Source organism: Diachasma alloeum, unplaced genomic scaffold (assembly GCF_001412515.2).
Source record: "Diachasma alloeum isolate Michigan unplaced genomic scaffold, Dall2.0 Dall_scaffold_00178, whole genome shotgun sequence".
Classification (NCBI taxonomy): domain Eukaryota; kingdom Metazoa; phylum Arthropoda; class Insecta; order Hymenoptera; family Braconidae; genus Diachasma; species Diachasma alloeum.
Genome location: NW_021680344.1, coordinates 3,611,213 through 3,639,094, shown reverse-complemented (window position 1 = coordinate 3,639,094; position 27,882 = coordinate 3,611,213). Strand labels below are relative to the sequence as shown.

The following is a 27,882-nucleotide window of genomic DNA, read 5'->3' as shown; positions in this document are numbered from 1 at the left end:
TGCTCTCTGTAAACACTGAAGCTTTTGCTGTATGATTTTATGACGAATAAAGTACACATATGAGAGATTTACGACATCTCAATGTTCTCATTTTCCCAAGATGAAATAATAATTAACTTTCTTTGTGCATGGCTAATTGAGAGGGGAATGTACTGAATTTGAAAATATAAATTCATCCCCTGGAATAAATTTGTACTCTTTGATGGTGAAATGCATTCTGAAATTACCATCATGTTACTACTTGATATTCAAATTAATTATGCTATTTCGTTGAGGCGATCAATATTTTTTTTAGAATTAACTGATAAGTTACGTATAACTAACAAATGTGAGTGGAGGTGTTGGATTTTTCTTTCATTTCTGAATATTCCTCTCTCCACGAAAGATTAATCAGCAAAATAAACACTTCATAGAATATAGATACGAGTGGATCGTGGATCTGTGTGGTCAGACTCGTGATGGAAACCAAAGAAACGCGTCGATAATATTTCCTTTCTGTTTTATTTAACATAAGTGAATGAAAAAATAATTTGACGTGCCTCCAGATTTTTTCAACGTCAAAAGAAACATTTATGTGCTCTCTGTAAACACTGAAACTTTTGCTGTATGATTTTATGACAAATAAAGTACACATATGAGAGATTTATGACAACTCAATGTTCTCATTTTTCTAAGATGAAATAATATAGTATCTTACATTACAAGTGCATAAACTGGGTCATATGGGCGAGTGGTGTGATGTTTTTACCGAGTGTCGTCTGCGGCGAGAGTTTGCGTAAGCCTACCATTCTCGATAAAAAAATCCCACACGAGTCTGCATACAAATAAAGACTAAATTTCCTTTCCTAAAGCTAGTGGTTAGAAAAGTTTCCTGAAATTGATTTAAATAAAAATTCACAAATATACTGTTTCGCAATGACCAAGCGTGCAGCCTGAGTGACCGTTGTAAACGCTGTGACACGAATTATACACCAACACTACATAATGCACAACGAGCCGTAGACCGCAGAGCCGTAGAGCAGAATCCTCACGACTAGGCTGGCCTCCGGTATGTGACATGGCGGCACTGCTAAGAGCTCTCAAAATGATGTTAAAAAAGTAGCCTTTTTTAAACAAGTTAAAAAAGTTGCACTTTTCTACACTCCTTTTTTTCACGTGTTAAAAAAAGTGGACTTTTTTTAACTACTCTAGAATATATCCAAAAAGACCCACTTTACGCACGAAAAATAGTGAAAAAAAGTGCACTTTTTCATGCACGTATGTCAAAAATTAATTTTCTTTGAGCAGAAGTAATTGAGAGGGGAATGTAATCAATTCGAAAATAGAAATTCATCCCCTGGGATGAATTTACACTCGTTGATAGGTGAATGCTTCATGAAATCTCGTAATGAAATCTATTTTCGTCACGGGGGAACGAGGGCTCGAGGAACTCAACGCCTGGAGCATCTGTTCTGTTATACTCTCGTCGTAATCTGGGGAACGATGCTCGGGATACTCTGCCTCCTCGTAATCCCAAATTCCCTGATTTTGGGCTGCTGGGGTGAAGTTGCACACGATAATTCATCCCCTAAAATCAACGTCAGTAAGTCTAGGAATAAAACTCCTCCTGGAGACGTGACTGTTACGTTAATATCGCGGGTGAGGTCCTTAATGTCACGTTGTGTCAAGTTGCAGCAACTTCAAACGTTACTGGTAACGATACAATGGAAACGCAGACGACAATCTGTAGAATTTCGTCAGATCGAATAATTGCGGATGCTGAGGCGACTGTTACCAAGGTTCTTACTGGGGGGTGTAATGCGAGTGAGTGAATATCATTTTATTCAATTTTGAAGTGAATTAATGAAAAAAATAAAATAAAAGGAAAATTTTGTTGACATCATTTCGTGAACATCTCGAAAATGAAGGGAATTTGCAGATTTTGTCAGAAGACATTGTTTTAGCTCTTTGAATTCTCTAGAAAAGTGTCTCCTAATAAGTATTTTTAAGTAAATATGTGTGTTTCTGAGATATTGACGAAGAAATCGTGAATAAAATTATGATAATTTCTCGTCAAAGATTAATTTTTTACAAAAATCTCGGAAATAAAGAGATTTAGGGAAAATTATGAGAATTTTGTTTGTAGCTCTTCAAATTCTCTACAAAAAATACTTGTTTAAAACGCAGTTTAGTATCTAGCAGTTTAATAGGCGAGTAATTCGGCTATTTTCGAAAATAATCGGGACCCTTTGGGTCAACGGTGAGAAGTCAACGAGACACCCGGGAAAGGCTCAGTAGCGAGCAGTATATCATCCGCGTTAGTGGTACATCACCCGCCTTGGTAGAATCAAGGTGTCGTTCAAAGAATATCTCCGACGCATCACGTAAAAGTACATCACCGAACAGTACATCAACGTGTTCAATTTTGAGTTAATTATCAAAAACAATTAACCAGTGAATTATCAAATTAATTATTAGTACATTATCAAGTGAATCACATAATAATTTTCTGAGACCTTCAACAAAATAATATCCAGTATATCACCCACGTGTAAATATCATCTAGACGAGTGGATTGAATCCATAAATAAATGTGATTTTATTTAACTTGTGCATCATTTAATTTCACTAGCACACGCAATGAAAACACTTCCCAAATCCACCCTAAAATTAGCAGCTCACCAAACAATACCTTTTGATAATTTTTCGTATCCCCCTCCATCTCTGAGATATTTACAAAATAGTAAGAACGTAAAATTTTATCATCAGCTTTCCCAGTATTGTAACAATTGTGTCATTTATTCATCATAGAAGCCATGGACGATCGTTTCAAGACCCTTGAGGCCCTCTTCACCCATCGACTAACCGAACTGAAGCACCTGATTCTCAGAATAATAGAGAAAGATGTCAATATCGATGAGAATTCAATCAAGGAAACTGTAGTTAATCATATGAATTCCCTCGTAATTCACGATTACGTTAAAAAGCCCCGAAATGTCGAGCTCACCTCCGAGGAAACGGTCTCACCGAGACAACGTGAAGTAGAAGACCTCAACAATACGATCCACATACTTTCAACTACTGAAGGTGCAGTTCAATGGAGAATGCACCCAGAGAAATGGTTTATTTGAATCAATTACACTTTATTCGAAAATGATAAAATTTATTCCACTCAATTGCCAAATTGTCCTCGAAATAAATAGATGATTTCATTATTTTCAAATGAAGAATTTCATTCTATTCCTCTGGGTGCATTGTTATAGGAAAAAATAAATAGAAGAAGTTTCACGGAAAAATCAATTTTCTGTTGAAAAATTCTATGCAAAAATCGGCAAAATAGAATTATGACTTGTATTTCAGGCATTGAGAGAGTGTTTACTCACTATTGGAAAGTGACGGATATGAAAGAGAAGCTACTGAAATGGAAAACAGGGCGTTCGTTGCGTAGTCCCACGTTTTACATCGACAAAAGTGGATACGCTATGTACATGAAATTCACCCCCAAGTATTTTCCGGATGGAACTGTTTTCATAAGCGTCGGGATAACTCGGGGTAACTTGGATCATCACCTCGTCTGGCCATTTCCGCTGAAATTGCAGATAGAAGTAATTAATTTAGTCATAAATTCTCGGATAATGGCATTGTTTCTATCTAAACACAGCCATTTTCAATGATATTTTAATATTTCAGTCATTGAAAATGTTCTTAAGCAAGAGAATTTCAAAAAACTTGACAATACGTACACAAACGAGGATTGAAAATTAATTACGGGAATTAATGATACGAAAAATGTAGAAGCTGGGAAAAATGAGAAAATTAGAATGAGAATCGACTTTCTTGTAATTTTTTGCTTCTAAATTTGTCTATTCATTTCACCAATAATTTCGAGGAATATTTATAAACTCATGTTCTCATTTCAATGAAAGTGTTCTAACAACATGAACTGACTCACTGAACTAATGCACTCACTCTAAATAATTCTCCTATATTAACCCCTTCCTTTAATTAAGGATGCCCAACTACTTTGGCTATTTTTTTCCAGTAAAATGGTTTTCTACTTTTGTAGTGGAATCTCAGAGCTTTCATTTGAGCCCCATTTGAGCCTATTTCCGGACAATTTATAATGTTTTCTTACGTTTAAATTACGTTTTCTTATGTGTAAATTACGTAAATGTCTCCCGAAATTCCGCAATAGCCACGAAAATAGTCTCCCAATTTTTAATAAGATTATAAAATTTGTCTCGAAGATATTGGACCACTCGGCCGATTATACGAGGGAAGACCGCAGATCTCGGCTGTGGGACCCAGCCACCGTCTGCTCCACTTATTTCTGGGGTCGACCGAGCTCAACAGGTGATCCCGACAATCCTGAGTGCGTTGGGCTGAGCACAGCCCGCAAGTTATTCACCGCGAACAACAAGTACATGTGGAATGACAACGTAATCATCAAATTGACCGTTCATTTGTGAATGTCACTCATTTTTATTCATTCCCTCATCGTTATCTTATCACCGTTCTAGAGGGATACACGATTACATCGAAGACATTTACAACTTATCGGTTAATTATAACTTCACGTAACAGTTCTGTCCTGTTCTGCGATTGACATAAATGCATTCGTATTTGTGTCAGGGGGTGCGTGTTGTGTCAGGAAGTGATGATCAATCTTCCTTGTGATTTAGACTCAGCGACGCGAGTTATCCCTTTATTCATTCGTCATTTTACCCCGGAAGTCCCAGCGGCATAGTCTTCACTACGAAATATTTTTGGGATTTTCTTCAAGTTTCATTTCGATGGGATTCTTTGGAAATTCATCGATTCAACGAATAGCGAGTGTCATTCCTAGAGATGATGAGATACTGATGAAAATTCTGTATGAAAATTCCTCTGAATTCAATTGTTTTCCCATTAATTTGGAGTTTTACTCTTATAGTTGTATTTTGTCATGAAACCAATGAATTTTTAAAGGGATATTTGATTGACGATCGATTATATATGTCTAAAAACCTCTTGTTCTGTTGCCCCGCATGAAGAAATATGTACAATAACAATTACAAATTAGTTTCTATTAATATATATTTTCGATTCTTTCAGAAACATTTTTCGGGCTATGTTACACGAATGGTGCAATTTTTTATTAAAAAAAAAAGACATTAGCTGTGTAGGAGTTGAATTTCAAAAAACTAATTCGTAATTATTATTGCACACATTTTTGACATCCCAAAATGCTCATTGACACTTAAAAATCATAATTGACAATTAATATTCAATGATGATGAGGGACTGGCGAAAATTCCGTACGAAAGTTTCTCTGAATGCAATAATTTTCCCATTAATCTGTCGTTTTATTTCTAAGGTTGTATTTTCACGTGAAACCAATGAATGTTTAAACAAATCGTCATGATAGTTTGTGGACAAAATGCTCATTGACACTTACAAATCACAATTGACAATTAATGTTGATTTAATTCATAATATTTAGTTATACTGCATTAAAATAACATTTGTCACATCAAAAACCGATTTTATCGAGGAAATACTTCCTTCGGTAATCGACACACCCATTAATCCCGTTGTAATTTTCCTCTCAATTTCAGTGTTTTTAGTTTTTCAATTCATTGATCGATAGAATTGCGGACAGTAACAGAGATATTTGTAGAAGCCATTGGTACATGGAATACTCCTGAAGGCGATGACGATTAACTCTGGAATCTCGAACGAATTGGTCTCTTCAGTGTTAACAATGGCAAGTAATCTTGGTATGACTCATCGGGAGATTCCCCACGTTCGATTGCGTTGCGGAGCTCCTGGGATGCGGCACGAACTAGCGCCTTGTAAATGGGGATGGGAATTGTGATCTTCCCTGAATCCTCCGGTCGGTCCAGCGAGTTGTCGTAGTAGTTTCGCTTCTTACCGCAGCCTGATTGATATCACACATTTTAATTCGTTGTAAATTGAATTTCGAGGAATAATAATGACTGTAAAATTGAAAATTGGAGATGAAGAGGTTCAGAAGAATGTTTTAACCGTTTTTTTTTTGTAAAAAATAGGATTTTTACGACAATTTGTTTAAACTATAGGAAAAATTTTTATATTTAAATAGCAGATCTAGTAATTATTTTTTTAATTTTACGAAAAATGATAAGACATTTTGTTATTTTTTCCTTCAAATCTACTAGGTTTTGAGACGTTCGCAAAATAGTTTGCATGAAATTACTCATTTTCATCAGATTATTGTCAGACAGTTGATGGTTTATTCAAGAAACTGACCTGTGAATGCATTGCAGAACGGCCGTTTCGATTTAGCGAGTTCCTCTACTCCTGAATTGAAAATCTGTTGTTCATCCTGAATAGAAAATTGAAGAATTAAAATCTTTTAGGTTTTAAATAATTACACATAAATGGAAAAATCGAGCGAAATGGGCCCAATTGCAAAATCTAGCGAAAAAGTGACGCGAAGAGACTTTACTCCGAAATTTGATTAGTACTCCTACATTAAAAAATTTTCCATTGAAATTTCTGGAAAGGTCTTGGAAATTTCTAACAAGCAATATCTCAAGCAATTTTGTCGTTGAAAATTGATAATTTCATGGCAAAATTTGTGGGAACTGTAAATTTCAGTTCAATTATTTCGGAAAAATTAATGAAAGATCAGGAAAATTCAATTAAATCTCCCCTTAAATTCCAGATTCCTCCGAAATTTCAGGGAATGCCTTCAGAAATTCCTAGAATTCCAAGAATGTTAAAGAAATTCCTGGAAAATTCAAGGGAATTTGCTAGTGAATATTCATTTTCACGTGAAAATTCACGTAAATTGTTGAATTCCCGTCTTCCTATCGCTAAAAAATTAGAACTTTGCTTGAATTTTTAGAGAAACTTGAAATTCCATTGACTTTCTCCTCGTAAATTCAGCCAAATTTTTTAACCGTGCGCCTTAAAAAATCTGATTCCTAGAATTTCTCTCTATTGATTGAAATTTAAAAAAAACCACAAAAAAAAAATTTTAAGGAATGCACTCCTTCCAGAGGCCATCCCCCGCACCATCCTCAAGCACAAACATGAAAAAAAGATCATCACCTTATCATCAGTCTCAATAGCGCTGGCTAGAGACACCACCAACAGTCCCGCGAGTGTCCACTTCACACAATATCCCACCTAAAACGAAAAAACACGCCTGCAATACCAGATCTCTTAATTCCCCCGGTTTTGCTCATCAAATTGCAAAAGGTAAGCTCTGTCCCAATTCCATTATTATTCAATACCCACGACAATTGTGTAACCCGGGGGAATTGTGCCCCAAGTTCTCATTGTGCATAAATTCCTACAATAATCTTTGCAGAGGTGCAAATACATAACTGAACTCATTAACCCAATCCCCGTCATTTATTGAATTTCAATGATGCATTTTCAAATCCTCGAGATCCCGTCCTTTGATCTCACTGACGATAATCCCATTGCGTCATCATTGTGAAATGTCATCAAAGATAAATTTCAAATTTCTTTTTTTTATTTTTCAAATTTAACGAATAAAGAGGAGATAATGAAAATTGAATTACGTCAATGTCTCTTGAAGCCCTTATGGACTTGCTGACACTTATGACCATTGGGAGTCTTGTAATTTTTTTAATACAGAAATTTATTTAAGTTTTTAGAATATATTCTTCATAAAAAATTAAGTTAAACGAAATGAGAATGAAAATTTAATTCATGATCATTTATTAATTGATTCAAATGAAATTGAAAATTAAGGAATTGATAAAACATATATAGATTTGTCTCATTTTTCGGAAAATATTCTTCATGATTAATTAAATCAAACGAAATGAGGAAGAAAATAAAACTAATTGCGAATTATTATTGGATTCAAATGAAATTAAAAATTGAGGGATGAACAAAAAATACAGAGAACTGATTTATACACATGACCCTCGAAGCCCTTATCCACTTATTAGCCCTTATGACCCTTAAGTAATTCTTTATAAAAATAAAATCAAAAGAAAGAGAAAAGAAATTAGATTTATTTCAATAAATTGACTAAAATTAAATTAAAAATCGAGTGACGAATAACAAATTCTTAATGAGGAGAATTTAAATATACCCTCAAGTCATTTGCAATTGCGTAATATAAAGAGATTTCGCTCCTCAAAAAAGATTCATTACAAAAACATGAAATCAAACGAAATGAAAAAAATTCTGAGAACTTGAGAACGTGAGAGGATGAACATAACGATGAGAATTAAATATTTCATTGCATCGAATAAAACCGTCTCTTGAGAGAATCATGTGTGTTGAAGAGAAAACGGAATCGTAAATTTAAAAAACGATTAATGATGCAGGTTTATGGGCCCTTCCGCCCCTCTCCCTGCGACGAGGGGGAGTCGATCCCATTTTCCTCAATGAGGAAAGGTGGGGTAGAATGGACCATCTTCAATCACCAGTATCCCCCGTCCGAATGATGCGATTTGAATTAATTAATTACTTAGGTCTCGTTTCACCGCTTGAAAAAATACTAAAAATAGAGATGAAAAAAATGGCTTCATTTTTCTCTGATGATCACGACTTTTAATCACTTTTTGCTACTCGTGCATAATACAATGCAGTTGGGGGAAAAACATTGCCCTCACGGCCCGCAGGGGGGCATAAGCAGAGAATAATGGAATGAACCATAAAAACCGAAAGGTAATGAAAGAATAAATAAAAAATTGACGACAGCATTTTTCCTCTAGTTTTGCTAATTGACGGGCAGGTAATCACCGGTTTCAGGATGCTTCTTACTTTACTTCATTGCCCTCAACGTGAACATATATATTTTTTGAATAACGTTGATTGAACTTTGTCCACAAAAATTGTTTAGTAATTTCAGGAGTGAAGTAGAAGGAAATAAATAATGTTTCCCTTGATCGGAGGCGGTAAAAAAAATTATTGCCATCATTTTTTGAGAGAAAAGTGACGTTTACGACGGATGATTGAATGTCAATTTTACTGTCTCCTTTGATTTAAAAAATGTCCAGTAAAAACGAGAAATTAATTTCACGTGTTTCAAATTTGCTTTTGAAAATGAGGCCTTTTTTATCTCAGAATTTCTTGAGTGAAAATGACGTAAGAAATTGACGACAATAACAAAATATTCATGAAAAACTGAACCTCAAGTTGCATTCACTCATTTCAATTTTAATTTTGAAAAATCACTCTCTTTTCATCTTTAATATTTCTCATTTACTGAGTAGAATTTAAAAAAAATCACGAGTAATTTCTAAGAAAATTCAATATAGTTTAGAATGAAAGAGAAAACACAAAATGTATTATTCTTCAAAAACAAGCAGGGGACAGCGAGCATACGACCGCGCGCCATGTGACAGTGAGCATGTCACAGAGTGATGTCTTATTTTTTTCGCCATCAATATATTGATGGCGAAAAAAAAACGGTTCACTAATTTTGAAGATATTTGCGGAAAACGATTTAAAAATGAATCGCTTTTTCTCAAAAACTATTAGTTCCATCGGGCTGAAATTTTGCACAGAGCTAGTCATTATTAGGACCTATAATCTGACAAAATTTCAGATTTTTTGGAATTACTTTAGCGACTTAATTATTGAATTTTCTAAAAATTGACCGACGGGACAGTGGCGGTGGACGTGGTCACATACATGGTCGCCAAACTTCGTATTTTTACGTTTCAGACCATTCTACATCATTTCCAATCAAAATTAGAGAATGTGAAAATCGAAGGATTGCAATGCTTTCATTCGGAAGCAAAAATATTCAACATCTCACGAATGTCCACTCCACTGTCGTCTTTCAATAAAAAAGAATGAAAAAAAACATTCATTAAATTAATAAATGATTTTCTTGACTTACCTTCATGCTGGAGACACGAGTGTATCGAAAATATTGACGCAATTCAATTAAATTAGTCTGATCAATTCGCCTTTCACCACTTATGTATGAGCCCCATGTGCTAGCTGTTGCCGTAGCTCTTATTTGAGGTGAAAATCCCGCGCACAGGTCTTCAAATACACCCCCCACCCTCGGAGGCTGGTTGAAGGGGAGAAAGGGGATGAAAATTCATGCGCACATACGAATGCGGGAATTGTAATGAATTTCGTTCGTGACAAATTGCAAAATGTTAAGTTTATCACCTAGCTGAGGATAAATTATGCAGCGGGAATGAGGGGTGATGACTTCATTCATGACGATAAGATGTTTACAAATCTTTGGCTGGGACTTGCGTCTCAACCGAGTCTCCAATCATTTGAGGTATGAATGAAATATTCATGAGGCGCATATGTTAATACGGAAAACCACTGAACATTCGTATGAAGATGGTGGAGGTGTGATTTATATTGAAATTCGTGGTGACAAGTACATTGTTAAAAATTTCTGGCTGAAATTCCGGGTACCCTTTTACAAAAATCAATGAGAATTGGAAAGTTCAGGTCAATTATTTTCTGGAAATTAGTAGAAAAAATGACAATTGCTGTTCAAAAAATTGGAATTTAACTGAATTTTCAGTGAAATCTGGAATTTCATTATTTTTTCCTTGCATTTTAGTTTCACAGAAGCTTCAAAGAATAGGGAACTTGCATGAATTTTTTTCAATTTTCTAATCTCAAGTTTGGAATCTGAATAATTCATTTTTCATTCACAAACGCTCGAAATATTGCGCGTTAATTAATAATTCATTGTTAAAAGTAGAAAATTTCAAACGCTTTGAAATTACTAATGACGTCACACAGACGGTCGAGTGCTGGACCAATCACAGAATAGCTCGGGCCGACCTAACCCAGTCTTGAGGTGCGTCTCGGCCAATGGAGGACGAGAACTCCCCACTCTCTCTTTTTTCGACCAATGAAGCGCTACCTGACCGTCTTCGTGACGTCATGACCGAAAAATCGACCTCGAAAACGACTTCTCCAGAATTTTCGCCGTTTAGCTATCCATATATTACGAGACATGTGTGAACAGAGGACTTAAAAAGAATTGGGCTTCATTCAAATTCCCTATTGCGTCATTGAAAATTCAGAATTTCATGGAAAAATCCATGAGAATTGTAAATGTCAGGTCGATTATTCTCTAAAAATTTGTACACATCATGAAAATTGCTGTTTAAAAATTTGGAATTTCATTGAATTTTCAGTAAAATCTGGAACTTGATGATTTTTTTCATTGCATTGTGGTTCCACCGAAGTATCAAGGAATTTCGTCATTGAAATCTCAGAATTTCATGGAAAAATCAATGAGAATTGTAAATTTCAGGTCAATTATTGTCTAAAAATTTGGAATTGCATTATTTTTTCGAATTCTATGCATGTTTTCAATCAAATATTTCCCATTCAATCTGTAGAATAAAAGATTCAACAGAAATTCAACAGAATTTCCTAGCGAAGTTGCAGGGTTTTTCTACAAAATGTTTGCGTCCCTGAATGATGGGATTATTAGAATAACATCGATGAGAAATGCCCCATGTGACACCTTGCGGAAGTGTAATTCAACAAGATTGAGCGTAACACTGAGATAAATCACAGAAAAATGCGCTGGGGGTTGAGTACTTACAACGTTCGCACATCAGACCCCGCTGCGTTTCAATAGAGGCCGTTCACCCAGAAATTCAATGAGTCTGTGATTTGAATTTAATCTTAGCTAATCATTGCAGTTATTATTATTATTATTTTTATTATGATTATTCATTTAATTTCGGAGTTTTATAACGTCTAAATCTCCAAGTCGAACTTTCAATGCCGATTTTTTAAAAATTAAAGCTGAATTTTTTGCATTATTATCAAAATTGGAAAATTTTCAATGTTTTAATTTGTGAAATGAGGTTTTTTATTTGTTCGGGGTTCTAAAACAGTTTAATGCTTTTGCTTGCCTTTGCCCCACCCTCCCCTGGTTTTCAAATATAACTATGATGTAAACGGCAAAATATTTTGAAAATTTGATCTGATCTGGAGTTGACGTAATCAACGCAATCGTAATTAGATTACGTGTAATTTCGCATTAACATGGCGCCTAGAATAACGAAGGAACGAATGAATCGCAGAGCAATATCTCCAATGTAGAAATTAAATCATTGAAAATCGACGCAGTTCCATCACGTGAGATGAACACGTGAGATTCTTGGACGGTATTCCTATATCCCTCATCACATGTGGTATTGAATGTTTATCCAGCATAATTACAAACAAAATTAATGCTACACTACAAACAAATAATCCGTGCATTGAAAATAAATTCTTTTTTTTGAATCAAGAAACCATTTGATCATACTAAAGAAGCTATTATTTTGTTGTGAATAAAAACGCAAATAACAATTAAAGTTTGAAAAAAAGTTTTATCTGGAGACTTTAGCAAACCCATGTATTTGATTTGAATGAAAGTCATTCAAATTATGAAAGCTATTACGTCAGTTGATATCGTATAGACAATTTCGCTATCTATGAATTTGTATGGAATATATCCACAATCAGTTATTCAAGGAGTCCAAGAAACCTTCGGCGGTTATTTAACAGTGGACCTATCACAGTATACGGATACTAATTCTTTACCGGGTGAAGGAAGGGTGAATTAAAAACAATGGGTCGAAAATGGGGTGGAAAATGAGGGTTTTTGTGATACCTGCCTCAAAAGTGCACTTTTCAAAACGGATTAGTGTGCGTAAAGTGGTTGTTTTCCGCACGGCGTAGCTCTGCGCGCCACGAAATTAGCAGGTCTCTCGACACGAAGATTAATATACACACCTCGCCATGGAAAATATATCACCCTCCCCCACGTGCGAGATTGCCTTCCGAGCCGAAGGCGACGGGGAGGTTGATCTGTTTTCCAAGGCTCGGGCATGTAATGTACTATTTCTGTTTTTTCGATTCAACGAATATTTACCGAGTTATGACGCTATGTACAATTACCTATCTGATGACGCAGCGAATTTTGTTTGTTGCATAATTTATATAAATTTTTTTTTTAATTGTCCTCGCGTCTACAGACATTTCTGGACCTCTTCTGCAACATATTCGAAACTCAGGGAAAAACCATTTTTGGTGTATTGAAATATCGTGGAATGCCTCATACGCAATCCGTATAGAAAATTTCTATACGATTTTTCATACGTGTATGGCTCTCGAGTTTAGCTAATATTGAAGAAAAAAGAGGTGATGATTTCTTTTTTCATTCTATATTTTTATTGCAGCACTACTTTTGCTTTTATCTCTGCAATTTTCATTTGCAATTGGTACTGGATAATGTGCAAAAAACAAGTTTTCGTGAATAGTTTGCTAAGTGTATGAAAAAAGCACTTTAGTCTGGACAAAAATGCGCGAATCATTGTCGTGCCACAGTCGCAGCCCCATCCTGTGGTGCCATTAGTTCGTGAATCGGCCACACCACCAGGAGGTGCTGCCCCCGGTGGGCGTATGCATATCGAATTTTAGTTTCTGAAACGCTCACCAGAGGGCCACGTGGCTGATATAGCGGATAGGAGCCCGGCTACTTCAAGCCCGGATAGCTCAGTCGGTAGAGCATCAGACTTTTAATCTGAGGGTCCAGGGTTCGAGTCCCTGTTCGGGCGTTTATTTTTGAAATTTTGCCTCATAAATCAGGATTAAATACCTGGGGCGCACGCTGGGTCACATTTATCCGGTTCCAATTTTTTATTTCAGTAAGTTATTTTTTTTCCACTGTAGATTTGTAATTCGCACGTGGTTTTCCATGGTTTCCCTTGGTCACCAGGAGAATCTATACGTAGGGTACAGCTCCTGGGGTACAATGCGACACGGTTGGAGGGGAAGTCGGCCCATGAAACCGCAAATATGTAAAAACTCCAATAGGGTATATATGGCAAGGAAAAATAAATAAAAAGTAGCAATTTATCAAATCATAAGAGAGAGGAATGATTCTCAAATGAAATACCAAATCTCAGTATCAAATTTTAATTTTATTATTCCCAAAAACCTTCATGACCCTCAGCAATATCCAAAACAACAGATGCAACGAGACACAAATCTCGAGAATATTATCAAAAATCTAGATAAAATAATAAAAAAACATCAACTCTGTGTTAACAAGTCATCTTCTGTAGAATATAAAGATAATCCCTGAACTTTTCTGTTGCAATGTAAGTACCCCGAGCTTGTAGAAAGTAATCTTAAGAAAAGTAGCAATTCACACCCACTGAGAGTAGAGGGCGATTGAGCAAATCGAGACCGGAGAGCCTTTAACGTACGAAAATAAATGTCATTATCTGTGAAAATGGCAAAAAAATTGTGGTCACAATAAAATAATTGTTTGGTTCTATGCATTCGGGGACTGCTCGGTGACAGTTCCATCAGCCATTCCAAAGTACGCTTTCTTAGCCATGTTTATGAAGAGACCAGTTTCAACAACTCCAGGTATCATCTTAATTTCAGAATTTATGATCTTCCATGATTTGTCAAGATCGTCTGGGAAGTGCCAGTCGAGGATAAAATTGCCATTGTCAGTGACCACTGGTCCCTGAAATTTAAAATAATAAAACAGCTGTGAGGAACATCAAAATTAATTATCTTAAATTTAACGACATTAAATCTGTAGAAGCCAAAACCTGTCTATTGATTGACAGTATAATTATGGAGTGTGGATTATGGAATCCATTTGTTTTCAGTAAAAATTTTCTGGTTATTCATATTGAGAATAATCCCGGTTTCCCTCCTACCTCATCCAAATCCCATTCAATTATTTCCTACGCCATCATAAAGATGTGGAACGCTATATGAATTCCCTTCTTTAATGTAATGAATTAATTAATTGCACTTTGAAATTAATTAATCAATTAATAAATTAATTTTTCAATTGAATCCTATTATAGACCCTTTGATTGCTGGACTCTAAAAAAAAACTAAATAAATCAATGAACTTACTGCTTTGGCAATGGCCATTCTGATTTTAGCCATGCCCCCATAATTGTCCTCGATCTTATGTTTAATGGGGACATATGCCATTGGAATTACCTCTATCGGAATTCCCTTTTTGTACTGCTGTCCCAATCTTTCAGAGTTTTTTCTGAGTGAAAGGAAATTCTGTGATGATTATTTCCAAAGGAGAAGATATATTTTTTTTTTTATTTACAAGAGGATACATTCATTGGGAAAGTGTCTTACGTGTAATCAGCGATGACTATCATGTCCTCTGAACAGGAGGCGATGATTTTCTCCTGCAGGAGGCAACCACCCCCTCCCTTTATGAGGTTCAGTTCTTCGTCGACCTCGTCAGCTCCATCAATGACGCAGTCTATCTGTTCAATGCATTGAAGTGATTGAAGTGTAGATGAATTATGGATTCATCTTCACTTTAATGATTAAGTGAGAACATTAAAGTGAGTGAGGGGTTGTTACCCTGGGGTGTGTCTCAAGATCTCCCAGCACTAGGTGACTGTTGACAATGAGCTGCCGAGCTTGGAATGACGTTGGCACACAGACGATTCTTAATTGCTCTTCTTTAACTCTTTCGGCTGTCAAACCATTTGTTCAAAGTATAGAATGATAATTTTCAATTATTCAAGGGGAATCTTCAGCTTTGGAATTTTTTAATGTGGAGAATGTCAAATTGTGATTGACTAGAATTAATCAAGATTAATGGAATTTACCACAAGTGTATGTAGATAAATGCACGTATACACATTTATTATTAAAATAAAACTGATATTTACGAAATTATTAATTGCTCAAGTGTGAAGCTGTGTGGCAATTCGGACAAATCTATCCGAGAGATTTTGATTACAAGAAGTTCTGCTTATCGTGTAGAAATTACAACTGACTAAAATTACGGGAGTCCTCGGTTTTATGTACCAAGTGGAAGGGGAGATGGTGGGCATAATGGTGATGTCGCAGGGGAAGATTTCGGACTTGTGACGTTGGGGGAGAAGTTGAGAGGCGACGGCGGCGCCGGCGAGAGGGGTTTTATTGCGGTTTAGGATTTTTTGAGGTTTTATTGCGGTTGGGACAGTACCCAGGGATTTTCGAGAAATGGGGGAAACGGCCCAAAGGTTTTGTATTGAGGAAAGAAATGGGAAGCGGGACTGACCCAAGGGTATGTTGAGGAGACTGGGAATTGGCCCAAGGGTGACACGATTGCTTAGAGAATGTATTTTACAATCTATTGAGAGAGTTCGGTTTCATAGTGTTGAAGGTTTTGTGGTGAGGTAATTAATTACCTCCCCCCCATTAATTATATCGCTGAGTATTTAAGAAATTCTGGCATCTATGTAAAATAGTAAAATAATGTAATTATGAAAAGAACGAAATGCTGGGGTATACAATAACTGGAAATCTCCAGATTCTTTAAACCTCTAAATAAATTCCAAGAAAGCAAGTTCTGCCCAATTATCTCCTCCAGATGACGCAATTTTGTTCGATAAAACATTGATTCCGTAATGAACCAGTGACCTTTTTCCAAGCCCCCAAAACAATCCCAAAAATCCAAAGAAATAAAAAAAATAATGAACAAATTCTCATCAATTGGAAAAATGAGGTTTTTCAAAATTTCAACAATTTCCATTATCTATTAATAATAAGGGAATTTGCGAAGAAAAAAATTTTTTCCTTGCTGAATCAAATTTGCGTCAAGCTAGTAATTAATTAATTAGTTTTATTCTAATAAAAAAATGTGGGTTTTGAAAATTTCAATAATTTTGATTATTTATTTATAATAAGGAAATTTTCAAAGCAAAAAAAATTTTTCCTTGCCGATTGACATTTGCATCAAGCTGGTGATTAATTAATGATTTTTTCCCAATGTCACATAATTTAACTAACAAATTTCATGACTGGAAGTGTTCAGGCTCTTTTAACCTCCCAAAAATTGCAAAAACGTAACTTCGACCTAATTAATTAATTCACTCCCTCAGAAGAAATTCCCTTCGATAAAGCATCGATTCCGCAACAAATCAATGGCCCTTCCCCGGAAAAAAATGATAAAAATTGAAAGAAATAAAAATTCTCACCAATTCTGTGTACCGCGTAGATCACAGTGGACCCACTGCCAATCCCCACAACACTGTTAGTCTACAACAAAGAAAACAGCCATGAATCACAACAAAGTACATCATGCCACCGACGAAAACCTCCCTAACCTTCAAACCCCTTTTGAAAACACCCTTCGAACCCTCAAAACCCCTTTACCTTGACGAATTCATCAACTGCTTTGTAAGCAGCGGCTTTCTTGGCAGTCTCGAGGGGTCCCATGTTCCCGGAAAATCCACGTGCGAATCTCACACCAGGCACTTTATAAATAAACCGCAGAGTCGTTCCCGCGATCACTGCATGCTTAACGGTCATCCTCGCTCCTCATTGGTCGGCATCTCCACAGTTTGCGGCGCATCCCTCACACCATTCGGCGGTTCTCGCGCATGAAAAAATTCAAGGGGAGAATTTATCGCTTTTGTGAGAGGATGAGAATTAAATTCTCTTCATCTATTTTTGTAGAATCTCTATTGAGAAATTACTTGAGTAAATTATCTGCAGTTCCCGTAAAGTTTCAAAGAATTGCAAGCAATTTTTACAAATTTCTGGTAAATTTTCGATAGAATGTCCTATAATTTTCGTGGGAATTCTTATTAAGTGATAGTTCCAAGGAAATTTCAAAGAATTCCAAGGAATTTTTAGAGAATTCTAATAGAGTTTCAATAGAATGTTTAATGGAATTCATTAAGCGATAGTTCCAATGAAGTTTCAAGGAATGCCAAGGAATTTTTATAAAATTCTAATAAACTTTCAATAAAACGTCCTATATTTTTCGTGTGAATTCTCCCCAAGTGGCATTTCCACCAAAATTGTCCAGAATTCCAAGGAATTTCATCGAAATTTCAAGTCAATTGCTGTAGTCCTGCTAATAATAAAAAAATCAGAATTCCATTTAATTTTCAGCGAAAAATGAAATCCTCAATTCCAAAATATAAACAAATTAATCAAAAACTCTTGAAATTGTTCATTGAATTTCGATTATATTCAGCATCAGAGTCGCTCAACACAAAATACAATCAAACACAAATTTACATTTTGTTGGTTTTTGTGGTTTCTCATCATTTAATTATTTTATTGTTTATAAGATTTGTTTTCCTCACTTCTTAAAATTTCTCCTATTAGTAATTAGTGTCCCTTAAACGACTGCCTCTCATCCCTCGCACATTCTCCTTATTTTCACACACCCACAACACTTTTTTTCTAATTATATGTTAATCCCTCAGCACTGTCTGGGCGAATGGCTTACGATTTTGGTTTTAATGAATTAATTGTTTTATTATTAAATAAAATATTCGGTAGACGCGTGGGGATTTGAATTTACCCTTCAATCGGGGTTCAATTGATAAATCAGCGAACGTAGGTTTTTATTCTTCGGGAAAGAAAGGAGTATTCAGCAGTATGTGCAGTTCGTTGAGGATCTATTTACACATTTGAACACTTAAAAAATGGTTTTATTGTTTCATTCATCGTCAACATGTTCATCCATATTGCTCGATAAATCTTTCTTTCCTTTTTTGTGGTGACTTGTGAGAGGGCAGATTTCTACAGCGAGGGGTTGCTCACTATAAAAAATGAGGCTGATTCCCCCATGTTACGTGACCCCTATGATTCACCTGGAATATAAACCCGAAATAATTTGTAGGACTTCATTGTTTCACTTCAGAAATGAGTGAAATCATCAACGAAGCAGTAAAACGGTTTTCTTCAATTATCAAATTTATTAATCGAATTGCGCGAGAAAATTTGGAAAAAATTAGGAATATTCAGCGTCATTCAAATTACAGTTTTGCACCAAATTATTGTTTCTTAAAGCATTCCTTGTTTATAAATAAATAATGGAAATTGTTTAAACTTTCGGAAACCTTGTTTTTTTAGGCATGAAATCGAATTTATGGTGGAAAATTGATTGTTTACAAAATAATTTATAGCAAATGCTCATCATTTTCAAAAATTGAAATCATTTCGTCAATCTTTCTACAAAAGTAAACTTTGTAATTTTTTTTTTCAGATTTTTCAAATGTGTTCTAACGGTTCAATATCGAGATTCAAATTCAGATCTGCAAAGTGTAAATAATGAAATCATTATAAAATATCTGGAAACTTGGGGTCAAACTGGGCTCAAATGAAAGCTCTGATGTTCAGCAAAAAGTAGAAAACCATTTCACTAGAGAAAAAATAGCCAAGGTATTTTAATTTGTTAATTAAATTGCGCGAGAATTTTTTTTTTTAAATCAGGACGTTGTCATTTAAATTACATTATGCACAGAATTATTATTTTTTTAAACATTCTTTGTTTATAAATAAATAATTAAAATTGTTTAAACTTTCAGAAACCCTATTTTTTACGCATGAAATCAAATTCTGGTAAAATTCTGAATGTGAATAAATTTGTTACGACTCCAAACAAATGATTTTTATGACGGAAAATTGATTGTTTATAAATTATTCATAGAAAATGCTCATCATTTTCAAAAATTGAAATTATTTCATCAATCTTTTTCTAAAAGTAAACTTTCCAATTTTTTTCCGATCTTTAAAGCGTGTTCTAACGGTTTAATATCGAGATTCAAATTTAGACCTGCACAGTTCGAATTATTATTCGAAAATCATTGTAACAAAAGTAGAAAAGCGTTTCACTGGAGAAAAAATAGCCAAAGTGCTTGTCCTTAAACCGTTTTACCGATATTCCAAAAGTGACTAGTCCCTCGTTGTTCCTCTCACAATCCATATATTTATAAATCTCAATTTTTGGGTACATAAATAAGTTCACGCCGGGGTAAGACTCCTATTTAAACCTAATTAAATACATTATTCCTCCCCGCAGACTGGAAAAAGCTCGTTACAAGGATTTTAACCTCCACCTCACCACTCTCAAATACCTCTTTATCACTCCAATTTTCCCCTTTATTTCGTTTTTGTTTCTACAACTAGTGCAGTCTACAGACAGTGCACGATTACTTGGTATAACTGATCACTTTCACGTTTTTCTTTCAATTTCATCCGACGATTTTTCAACTCCTGTTTATGGCAAAGTGGTTTTACAACTGGAAAACTGGTTTTTTTGTTACAAAAAAGTCGTCGACAAGGAACAAGAAAATCATTGAAAATCTATTGAGATATATATATTTTTTCTTGATTTAACCGTTGTTAATTGTAGGTACATTCTCAGCACTGTTTTTAAAATTTTTCATCGTGTTTTTTTTGGGTTTTCTCAATCATTTTTCACTCCTTAAAATCGAATTAATATATTACAATGAGGCCCCAGTGATTATTCTTCCTGCTGAAAACACGGGGTATTATATAGATACAAGCCTTATTATGTTAGTAATTATTAATGATGAATAATAATAATAATTTATGAGAATCACGTTAATTGTAGCAACAAATTAAATACCGGAAAATTGAGAAATTATAGGTTTTTTGTTGTTTAATTCATGGGGCGCTTTTTTTTATTAGCCCGCCTTCCGAATATCCCGAGGACATCTTCTTATATTTCAACAATGATTTTGGGGTTTTAAAGGATATTATCAAGGGGGTGAAGGGAATGAATTAATTCTTGAATGAATTGATTTTTTCTTCTTCTGAAAAGGAAAATTCAGGATCAAAAATGGATTCATACATGATCTTGGGATAATTGCGAGATTTTGGGATCTGCCTGCAGTAGGATGAGATGTCTAGTGTATTTATTTTCAGATTTTCGTTCATTTTTATCAAATTGTATGGAGATTAAATTGTTTAATTAACAAATTCAGTTGCGAAGTCCAGTTTTTTGGGAATATCTTCGAATCGGAGGAAGATAGAGGAATTCTTGTTATGACCTTTCTTATGGAGAATTTTGAGAGTTATAAAAAAGGTTCTGATGAAAATTTCGCCATCTCCCTTAGAATCCGAGATTTTTTCAAAAAACTTATCTTGAAAAATAGTGAAATTGATTTTTCTCGTTTTCTCACTTTGAGAGAGATTTTAATCTTCTCTCCAAATGATTTTTCAAATTACAAAAATTGTGGTTTTCCACTTTTTTGTAGAATTTCCCATTTTTTCTCCTTCCCGATATTTCCAAAAAACTTATCATCAAAAATTAAAACTCATTTCACTTGAACCACCGAATCCTGACGTTCTCCAGTCTACAATAAATACTCACAAATATAAATAAATCAGTACTCATACCCCAGGACTCCCAAAACCTCGAAATGAATCCATAAAAAAAAGTAAATCCTCATCTCTCACTTTATTTCAAACTATCTCATAGAAACCTGCTTACTAATTATCGAAACACTGTTACTCATTCATGCACTCAATTAATCAATAAACTAGTACGACAGATATTACGCCAGAACATGAAAACCAAAAACCCAAGAAACTCCCAAGATAAAGCGACGATACAAATAATTAATCAATTATCTAAACCATTTTCAATCATTTAATTTTCATCATCAATGATTAATCCTCTTCCTATTGTATATTGCCACCAATGACGTTCACTTCTTCCACATATTTCCAATAATTTTATTGACTTTCTCGCACAAGTTGAGTGGGCAAAGAGATTTTCTTGCGGTATATTCAGGCAGGCGGGTTAAAAGGGCATTTCTCTGGTCGAAAAATGAATAGTATATATTATAATAATTAACAACAATGAATGAAGTGATCTAAACAGTGCTAGGACTAGTGCTAATTGGGGGTAGGGGGGGGGGGCAGATTTTTTTTTATTTCCAGGGGTAATTATCCGAGGGGCTGAAGGGACGAAAAGAAAAAAGTAATTAAACAGTGGTAAAGACCTAGAACATTGGGGGTTAGTGGGGGGGTGGGGGCTCCGTCGATTGGTTTCTACCGTCGACGGCCCTCACTGGCTTTCTGCGCGATGGGCCTGTCACACCAACTGGCCCAACACCACCACGCAGATACGCTGGTGCTGGCGTTGCAATGGGCTCTCTGATTGTTCCAGTTCCTGTATTTCGAATCGGTGGTGGCAGTGGTTGCTGCAGTACCTGGGGGACAATTTATCATTTTTTATAAAACAAATGTTTATTATTTAGTTTTGATTATTAATAGATGAATGAAATTAATTTTAAAGAAAATTAATTCTAACATTTCTTCGTAAATTCACTTGATTTTCTAGATGAATCCGCAATTGGAGTTTTTTTATAATTTCATAGTGCTAATTAGTTGATAAATGAGTCAATTGAAATATTGATCAATTCATTAAATTCAATGATACAATGTTTTTTTTTTATTTTTTTGATAGATTATTCGCTATTTAATTACTGTGGATTATTCAATTATTTAATCACATTTTTATTGGACATTTAATGCTTGACCAAAAAAAACTCTTGACATTTCAATTAATGAATTAATTAACTGATAAGTTAATTCAAATATTGATGAATCCATTAAATTCAACGATACCATGTTTTTTTAATTCTTCCGATAAATTACTCGTTATTTAGTTATTTAATCACATATTTGTTGCACATTTAATTTTCGATTTAAAAAATCTTTAATATTTCCTCTTAAAACCTGCAATTAACGAAACAATTTCCCATTTGTCCATAAAAAAACCCTTGAAACTCACCAGTGGTTGAGGTAAAACACTGTGCATTAACGTCTGAACCATGGTTGCATTCTGCGTATTAATACCATTAGGATTATTCGGCAATCCTTGTCCAGCAGCAGCTGTTGCCTGTACAGAATGCAATGGCACTTGTTGGCCAGTTGACGATACCACAGACTTTGTAACAGCTCCAGTTGTCGTTGTACCAGTGGCAGTTGATGCCTGATGATCTCTCTTAGCGTCGTGTAATGAAGGCTTTTTAACAGCACTACCTGGTGTCTCGGGGCTTGTTGTTGCTGTCGTTGTACTTGATGCAGGTGTTTGGACAGCCGATAGCTCGTTACTCTGCTGTTGGTGATCAGTTAATTCTGGCAATGTCTGGGACAGGGTGCCAATCACAAGTTCACGTGCGAAGAGACTTCTGTTTGCACTTTCACGCTCGATACTTTGGAGCTGGGAGTCCGTCAATGTCGTTGCCATGCATCTGATAATTATGGAATAGTGGTGATGAAATTTGCAAATAAAGAACAGAAATTTGGAATTAAATCTAGTTTTTTATTGATAACTTTTAATCTGTAGGAGATACTGAAATTTTTGTCAAGCCATTTTTTGCAGGGAATTTTGATAGCTACAACAAAGATCGAGATGAAAATTTCGCGATCTGCTCCGAATTTTAACATATCTCCAAAAAACAAATCTGCGAAAATTGTGGAATGTATTTTTTTATTTACACTTCAAGTTTAGTTTTTGATAAATATCTCAGAATCTAAGAGAGATAGGAAAAACGACATGAGAACCTTATTCGTAGAGAATTTCCAGGGCTACAAAAGTGTTCCGACGAAAATTCAGCTACCTCCCTTCAATTCCAAGATATCTCCAAAAAATTAAACAATGAAAAAATTGAGGAATTCACTTTTTTGTTTAATTTAAACGTGAGGGTTATCTTTCAAGTTCAAACTTTTTTGTAGAAAATTTCGAGAGTTACAAAGAAGTTCCAACCACAAATTTGTCTATTTCTCTCAAATTTCAGGATTTTCCAACAAAAAAGCTGATCTTCTGAAAGTACAAAATTTCAAGTAATTCCACAAATTCACCAATAAAAATCCTCAAATCCAAATAAAATCATAAATTCCCACAAGGACCTTTTTTTATAAATCCCCTAAAACTCCTCAAAATAATTCCTTAACCACTCCCCACCCCAAAAAAACCAAAAAAATCCGATTCATTGTGTTCAGTTCAGTGTCGTGCAGAGTCAGATTTTTTGGCACTCGACCGAGTGACCATGACATGCAATGTTTCTATACCCAACAGTCTAAAAAAGAGCGAAAATAAAGGAGGGGGGATGCAGACGATTAACTCCACGGATTTTGAACCCCGACGACTGCCCAGTGTCAATTTAAATCGTCGTGAATGCATTAGAATAATTATTTTGGCTGTTACCTAGGCAACAAGAACATGGAATTCTGGCTACTGGCAGCTGTCGCGCTGGACGAGTTGGCGGTGCTGCTAGAGTTGTTGTTGCTTCCTGTGGTGCCAGCAACAACACTAGCCATTGTTGTCGAATGGCTGCCTGTTGTACCGCCACTTCCACTGGCGGTACCACTGCCACTGCTATTGCCACTTGATACTGAACCAATTACTTGGGTTTGCCTCCTTGGCAATCGCTCCAGTTGGTGCCTCGTGGCTGTCTAAATTATTGAAATCATCTCATTGTCATCATTTATAAAGAATTAATTTGGTTAGAGTATTTTGATGGAGGACTAAACACTTATTTAATTAATTCGAAGGAATTTAGTTGGCAAATATTTACATCAAGGATTTATTTACTGAAATAAAATGAACTGTTTTTAATGGAAATATTCTCATCATTTTAGAACAATTCACAATTTAAGATTCGAATTTTTGCTTCAGGAATTTTTTATTTAGAACAAAAAGTCTCAATGAGAATTCAGATTTAAGAATTCTAGTTTTGATTAAAAAATTCGCCATTCTCAATTTTAGGATTTTTAAAATTTATGGATATTCAAGTACTTTGGTTATTTTTTATTCAATTTTCATTTGAGCCCCATTTGACCCCAAATTTCTGGACATTTTACAATGAGCCGTTAGAAAACATTTTAAAAACCTGAAAGAATTTATAAAATTGATCTTTGAAGGAAGAGTGATGAAATTATTTAACAATTGCAATTTTTGCGATTATTATTATATTACTACTATTATATTTTAAATTATTTGAAACTAATTTATGAAATTGTAAGATATACTTGAATATCCTTAACATGAATTATTATGGAATAAAAATATTTATGCATGTAAGTTTGATACTTACTCTAACCTGTTGACGTTCCAATTGCAATTGCATTTGCAATTGCTGCAATTGAGAGCTCTGGCCAGTACCAGCGCCAGTTCTACGTACACCTGACAATTGGGATAACAATTCCGCAATAGGATCTATGCCATCTCGGCTGCTTGGGCTCAAACCCCCCGACGAGCTGAAATGCATGTTGGACCTGTGGGACCATTTATCGTATATTTAATCGCATTCAAAGGATTCTGAAGTGGTTTGGTGGGTTTGCACGAGTGTGCTGGGGGTTACCTGCGTGGCCTTGGGCCTCCAACACCTCGAGACGGATGGGGTATCCGTCGCGGGCCATGCCGACTCGCCGTTGGCTCATCCAGAAATGATATCAAATCCCTCGGGCCACTTCGGTGCTCCAGAGTCAAATGATTCGCAAAATCATCCGTTACGTGATTTGGATCACCTCCTGGTAGCGATGCACACACTGGGCACACCTAATTCCAAACAAATATTAATAATGAGCCTTGAATACTAAAAATTCAATGCTGGATATTAAAATGGAGAACGAATTTCACGTTCGTGAGGGGTTTTTTGAGAATATCTCGGAATTCAAGAGAGATAGCCATTTTTTTATTGAGACCTTTTTTGTAGCTCTTGAAATTCTCGATGAAAAATGTTCTCAGTAAAATTTCTCTCTCTCCGTCGGATCCCGAGATATTTCACAAAAACTGATCTTAGTTAAGTTAACTTGTAGCTTAGTTTTGGAAATAAGATGTTAAGACAAGGGAAATTTTAAATATAATTGATGTAATGAAATGTTAATGGTAAATAATAATGGCATTAATGTAATTTAACCACTCACGACTTCAAAAGTAGTATCAGGATGATCAGCAGCCACGTGCTCCTGCAGAGTTGCCTCAGTGAAGCCCATTCTCGTGCAGTAAGGACAGGTCAATGACTGTGGCTGCTCCACACTCACACCTTCACCCCCATAGTAAAGTTCTGCATGAAAAAATAAGCCCCGAGATTATAAAATCCTTTCGTCGCTCGACCCTTGCGCAACTCCAGATCGAGAAATAAAACTAATGAAAATTCACTGGACTAGATGCATTCCACTATTGTCTCCACAACTTTAAATAGAGAAAATATATGCTCGGTTCATGGACTCAGTGCTCAATTTCATTAAAATCAAATTAAAATATGATTTCAAATGCTATTCTAATTTCATATTTTAAACATAAAATAGTCATGAACATTCATTTAAACAATATTCTGCATTTCTCTCTTTACGAATAATTGCATTCTTTGAATTATTCTACGAGTTTTCCTCTCCATTTATTTTTTATTAAAAAAATGTTTCTAAATGGCTCAAAATGACGAATTAAATTTCTACCTTCAAAGTTTGAATAACAAAAACTTCGAGAACATTATTTCAATGAGAAATTAATGGTTAAAGTACCGAATTCAATCGAATAATTTCTAAAAATTAAACGAAAAATTAAACATCAATAATTTTACCAAAATCAGTTCGAGTGAGTATACACTGCATGGGATGATCAGCATTGTGGCGTGTGGTAGTGGCCCCTGCCTCATAGCAGCTGGCACATAAGTCATAATCGTAGCACACCAGGCACTTGTATCGCCGACCCCGAAAATTGGCCTTTAGGCAGGAGTCACAACTTACCCCTGGAAAGCCCCCAAAAATTCGGTAAAATCATGCAACCCTTGAAATCCTCATGAGCACTTCTGAAGGATTTTGTCACCCCCAACAAGCTCTCGAGCTAAATTTCTAGGTCGAATATTCTGTCTCAATTGGTCTATTTATATCGCAGCAAGATCGCATAAATCTGATCCGAGTCTCTATTTCAATACTAAAGTAATTAATCTCATGTTGAACTGGACACCACATGAGCTCCAAATAATCGGCTCCATTCACCTCTGCATGCACTCAATGGACATCAGATAACAGCTGTCTCTGCCTTAAACTCGACTCTACTTCTATTTCAATGCAATCCCTGATGTTTCGGAATTCAGTGGCAAATATCTGATAGATTCATCGGAACATCAGATGCACCAAGGCCAGAACACGTGAACAATTAATAACGAGAGTGGGTCAGGGGTCGACTAGCATTGAAAATATAAATTCCATCATTTTTTCTTGCATTACTGGCTGCATCGAGGGGACAATCCATTGAAGATGTTGGAGATTAGCTCAGATAGTGGCCACAACCCTGGGTTTTGGGGACATGGGGGTATTTATAGGACAATATTATCCGAAGATCATTTTTATATTCATCTAGGCACTCGCAAAAAAGGTCTGGTCACCTCTGATAATCGAATGAGACCCTCCAATGCTAGACATTTCAATACGAAAGTAATTAATCCACATGAGCTCCAAATAATCGCTCGATTCACCTCTCCATGTACTCAATGGACATCAGATAACGGCTGTTTCCATCTTAAACTCGACTCCGCTCCTATTTCAACGCAATCCCTGATGTTTCGGAATTCAGTGGCAACGATCTGATGGATTCATCGGAACATCAGATGCATCAAGGCCAGAACACGTGAACAATTAATAACGAGAGTGGGTCAGGGGTCAATTAGCATTGAAAATAGAAATTCCATCATTATTTCTTGCATTACTGGCAGGATCGAGGAGACAATCCATTGAAAAAGTTGGAGATTAGCTCAGATAGTAGCAAAAACCCTGGGTTTTGGGGACATGGAGGTATTTATAGGACAATACTCTCCGAAAATCATTTTTATATTCATCCAGGCACTCACAAAAAGGTCTGGTCACCTCTGATAATCGAATGAGACCCTCCAACCCTCGACATTATCAATAATAATGGGAAAAGGGTCGAGGTAGCAGTGAAAATCCATTCCGAGATACCCTCAAAACACGAAAATCTAATTAACGATGTGAATTTGATTAACTTTTGTAGTCGTGCTGCCCTCTGGACTCTGATATTACTCCTGAATTCACTGAAAATTCTTTTTTTCCACCCGTGGAAACTAAAAATGATTTTTCTCTCCCCCCCCCCCCCCCCCCTCTGCCAACCCA

At 35.5% G+C, this 27,882-nt stretch overlaps 4 protein-coding genes and 1 non-coding gene across 5 annotated transcripts in view; 2 read left to right on the top strand and 3 right to left on the bottom strand.

Moving 5' to 3' along the window:
• The first annotated feature begins 1,482 nt into the window (after positions 1-1,482).
• On the top strand, positions 1,483-4,448 carry LOC107038861. The gene is made up of 6 exons (XM_015258175.1): positions 1,483-1,582; positions 1,669-1,803; positions 2,791-2,942; positions 2,994-3,066; positions 3,340-3,584; positions 4,227-4,448. Exons 1-6 carry the CDS (start codon positions 1,483-1,485, stop codon positions 4,446-4,448), a joined length of 927 nt encoding a protein of 308 aa, XP_015113661.1.
• An 869-nt stretch (positions 4,449-5,317) lies between these two features.
• On the bottom strand, positions 5,318-9,998 carry LOC107038852. The gene is made up of 4 exons (XM_015258163.1): positions 9,839-9,998; positions 7,057-7,134; positions 6,250-6,325; positions 5,318-5,899 (listed from the first exon to the last, which is right to left on the bottom strand). The coding sequence occupies exons 1-4, from the start codon at positions 9,842-9,844 to the stop codon at positions 5,679-5,681; spliced, it is 381 nt and encodes a 126-aa protein (XP_015113649.1). The 5' UTR covers positions 9,845-9,998; the 3' UTR covers positions 5,318-5,678.
• Positions 9,999-13,468: 3,470 nt separating this feature from the next.
• Positions 13,469-13,541, top strand: Trnak-uuu. The gene has a single exon. It is a non-coding gene; the product is annotated as a tRNA-Lys (tRNA).
• A 347-nt stretch (positions 13,542-13,888) lies between these two features.
• On the bottom strand, positions 13,889-17,287 carry LOC107038757 (ribose-5-phosphate isomerase). Its single transcript, XM_015258014.1, has 6 exons — positions 17,128-17,287; positions 16,950-17,010; positions 15,343-15,458; positions 15,109-15,242; positions 14,869-15,010; positions 13,889-14,464 (listed from the first exon to the last, which is right to left on the bottom strand). Exons 1-6 carry the CDS (start codon positions 17,281-17,283, stop codon positions 14,264-14,266), a joined length of 810 nt encoding a protein of 269 aa, XP_015113500.1. The 5' UTR covers positions 17,284-17,287; the 3' UTR covers positions 13,889-14,263.
• Positions 17,288-21,177: 3,890 nt separating this feature from the next.
• Positions 21,178-27,882, bottom strand: part of LOC107040405 (E3 ubiquitin-protein ligase KCMF1) — a 7,832-nt gene continuing 1,127 nt past the window's right edge. Inside the window, exons 2-8 of the mRNA XM_015260488.1 lie at positions 26,334-26,501; positions 25,678-25,817; positions 25,113-25,309; positions 24,846-25,026; positions 23,957-24,204; positions 22,538-23,000; positions 21,178-21,953 (exon numbers count right to left, since the gene is read on the bottom strand). Coding sequence (XP_015115974.1) covers positions 21,759-21,953; positions 22,538-23,000; positions 23,957-24,204; positions 24,846-25,026; positions 25,113-25,309; positions 25,678-25,817; positions 26,334-26,501 — 1,592 coding nt within the window. The 3' untranslated portion in view covers positions 21,178-21,758. The remainder of the gene's footprint in view (positions 21,954-22,537; positions 23,001-23,956; positions 24,205-24,845; positions 25,027-25,112; positions 25,310-25,677; positions 25,818-26,333; positions 26,502-27,882) is intronic.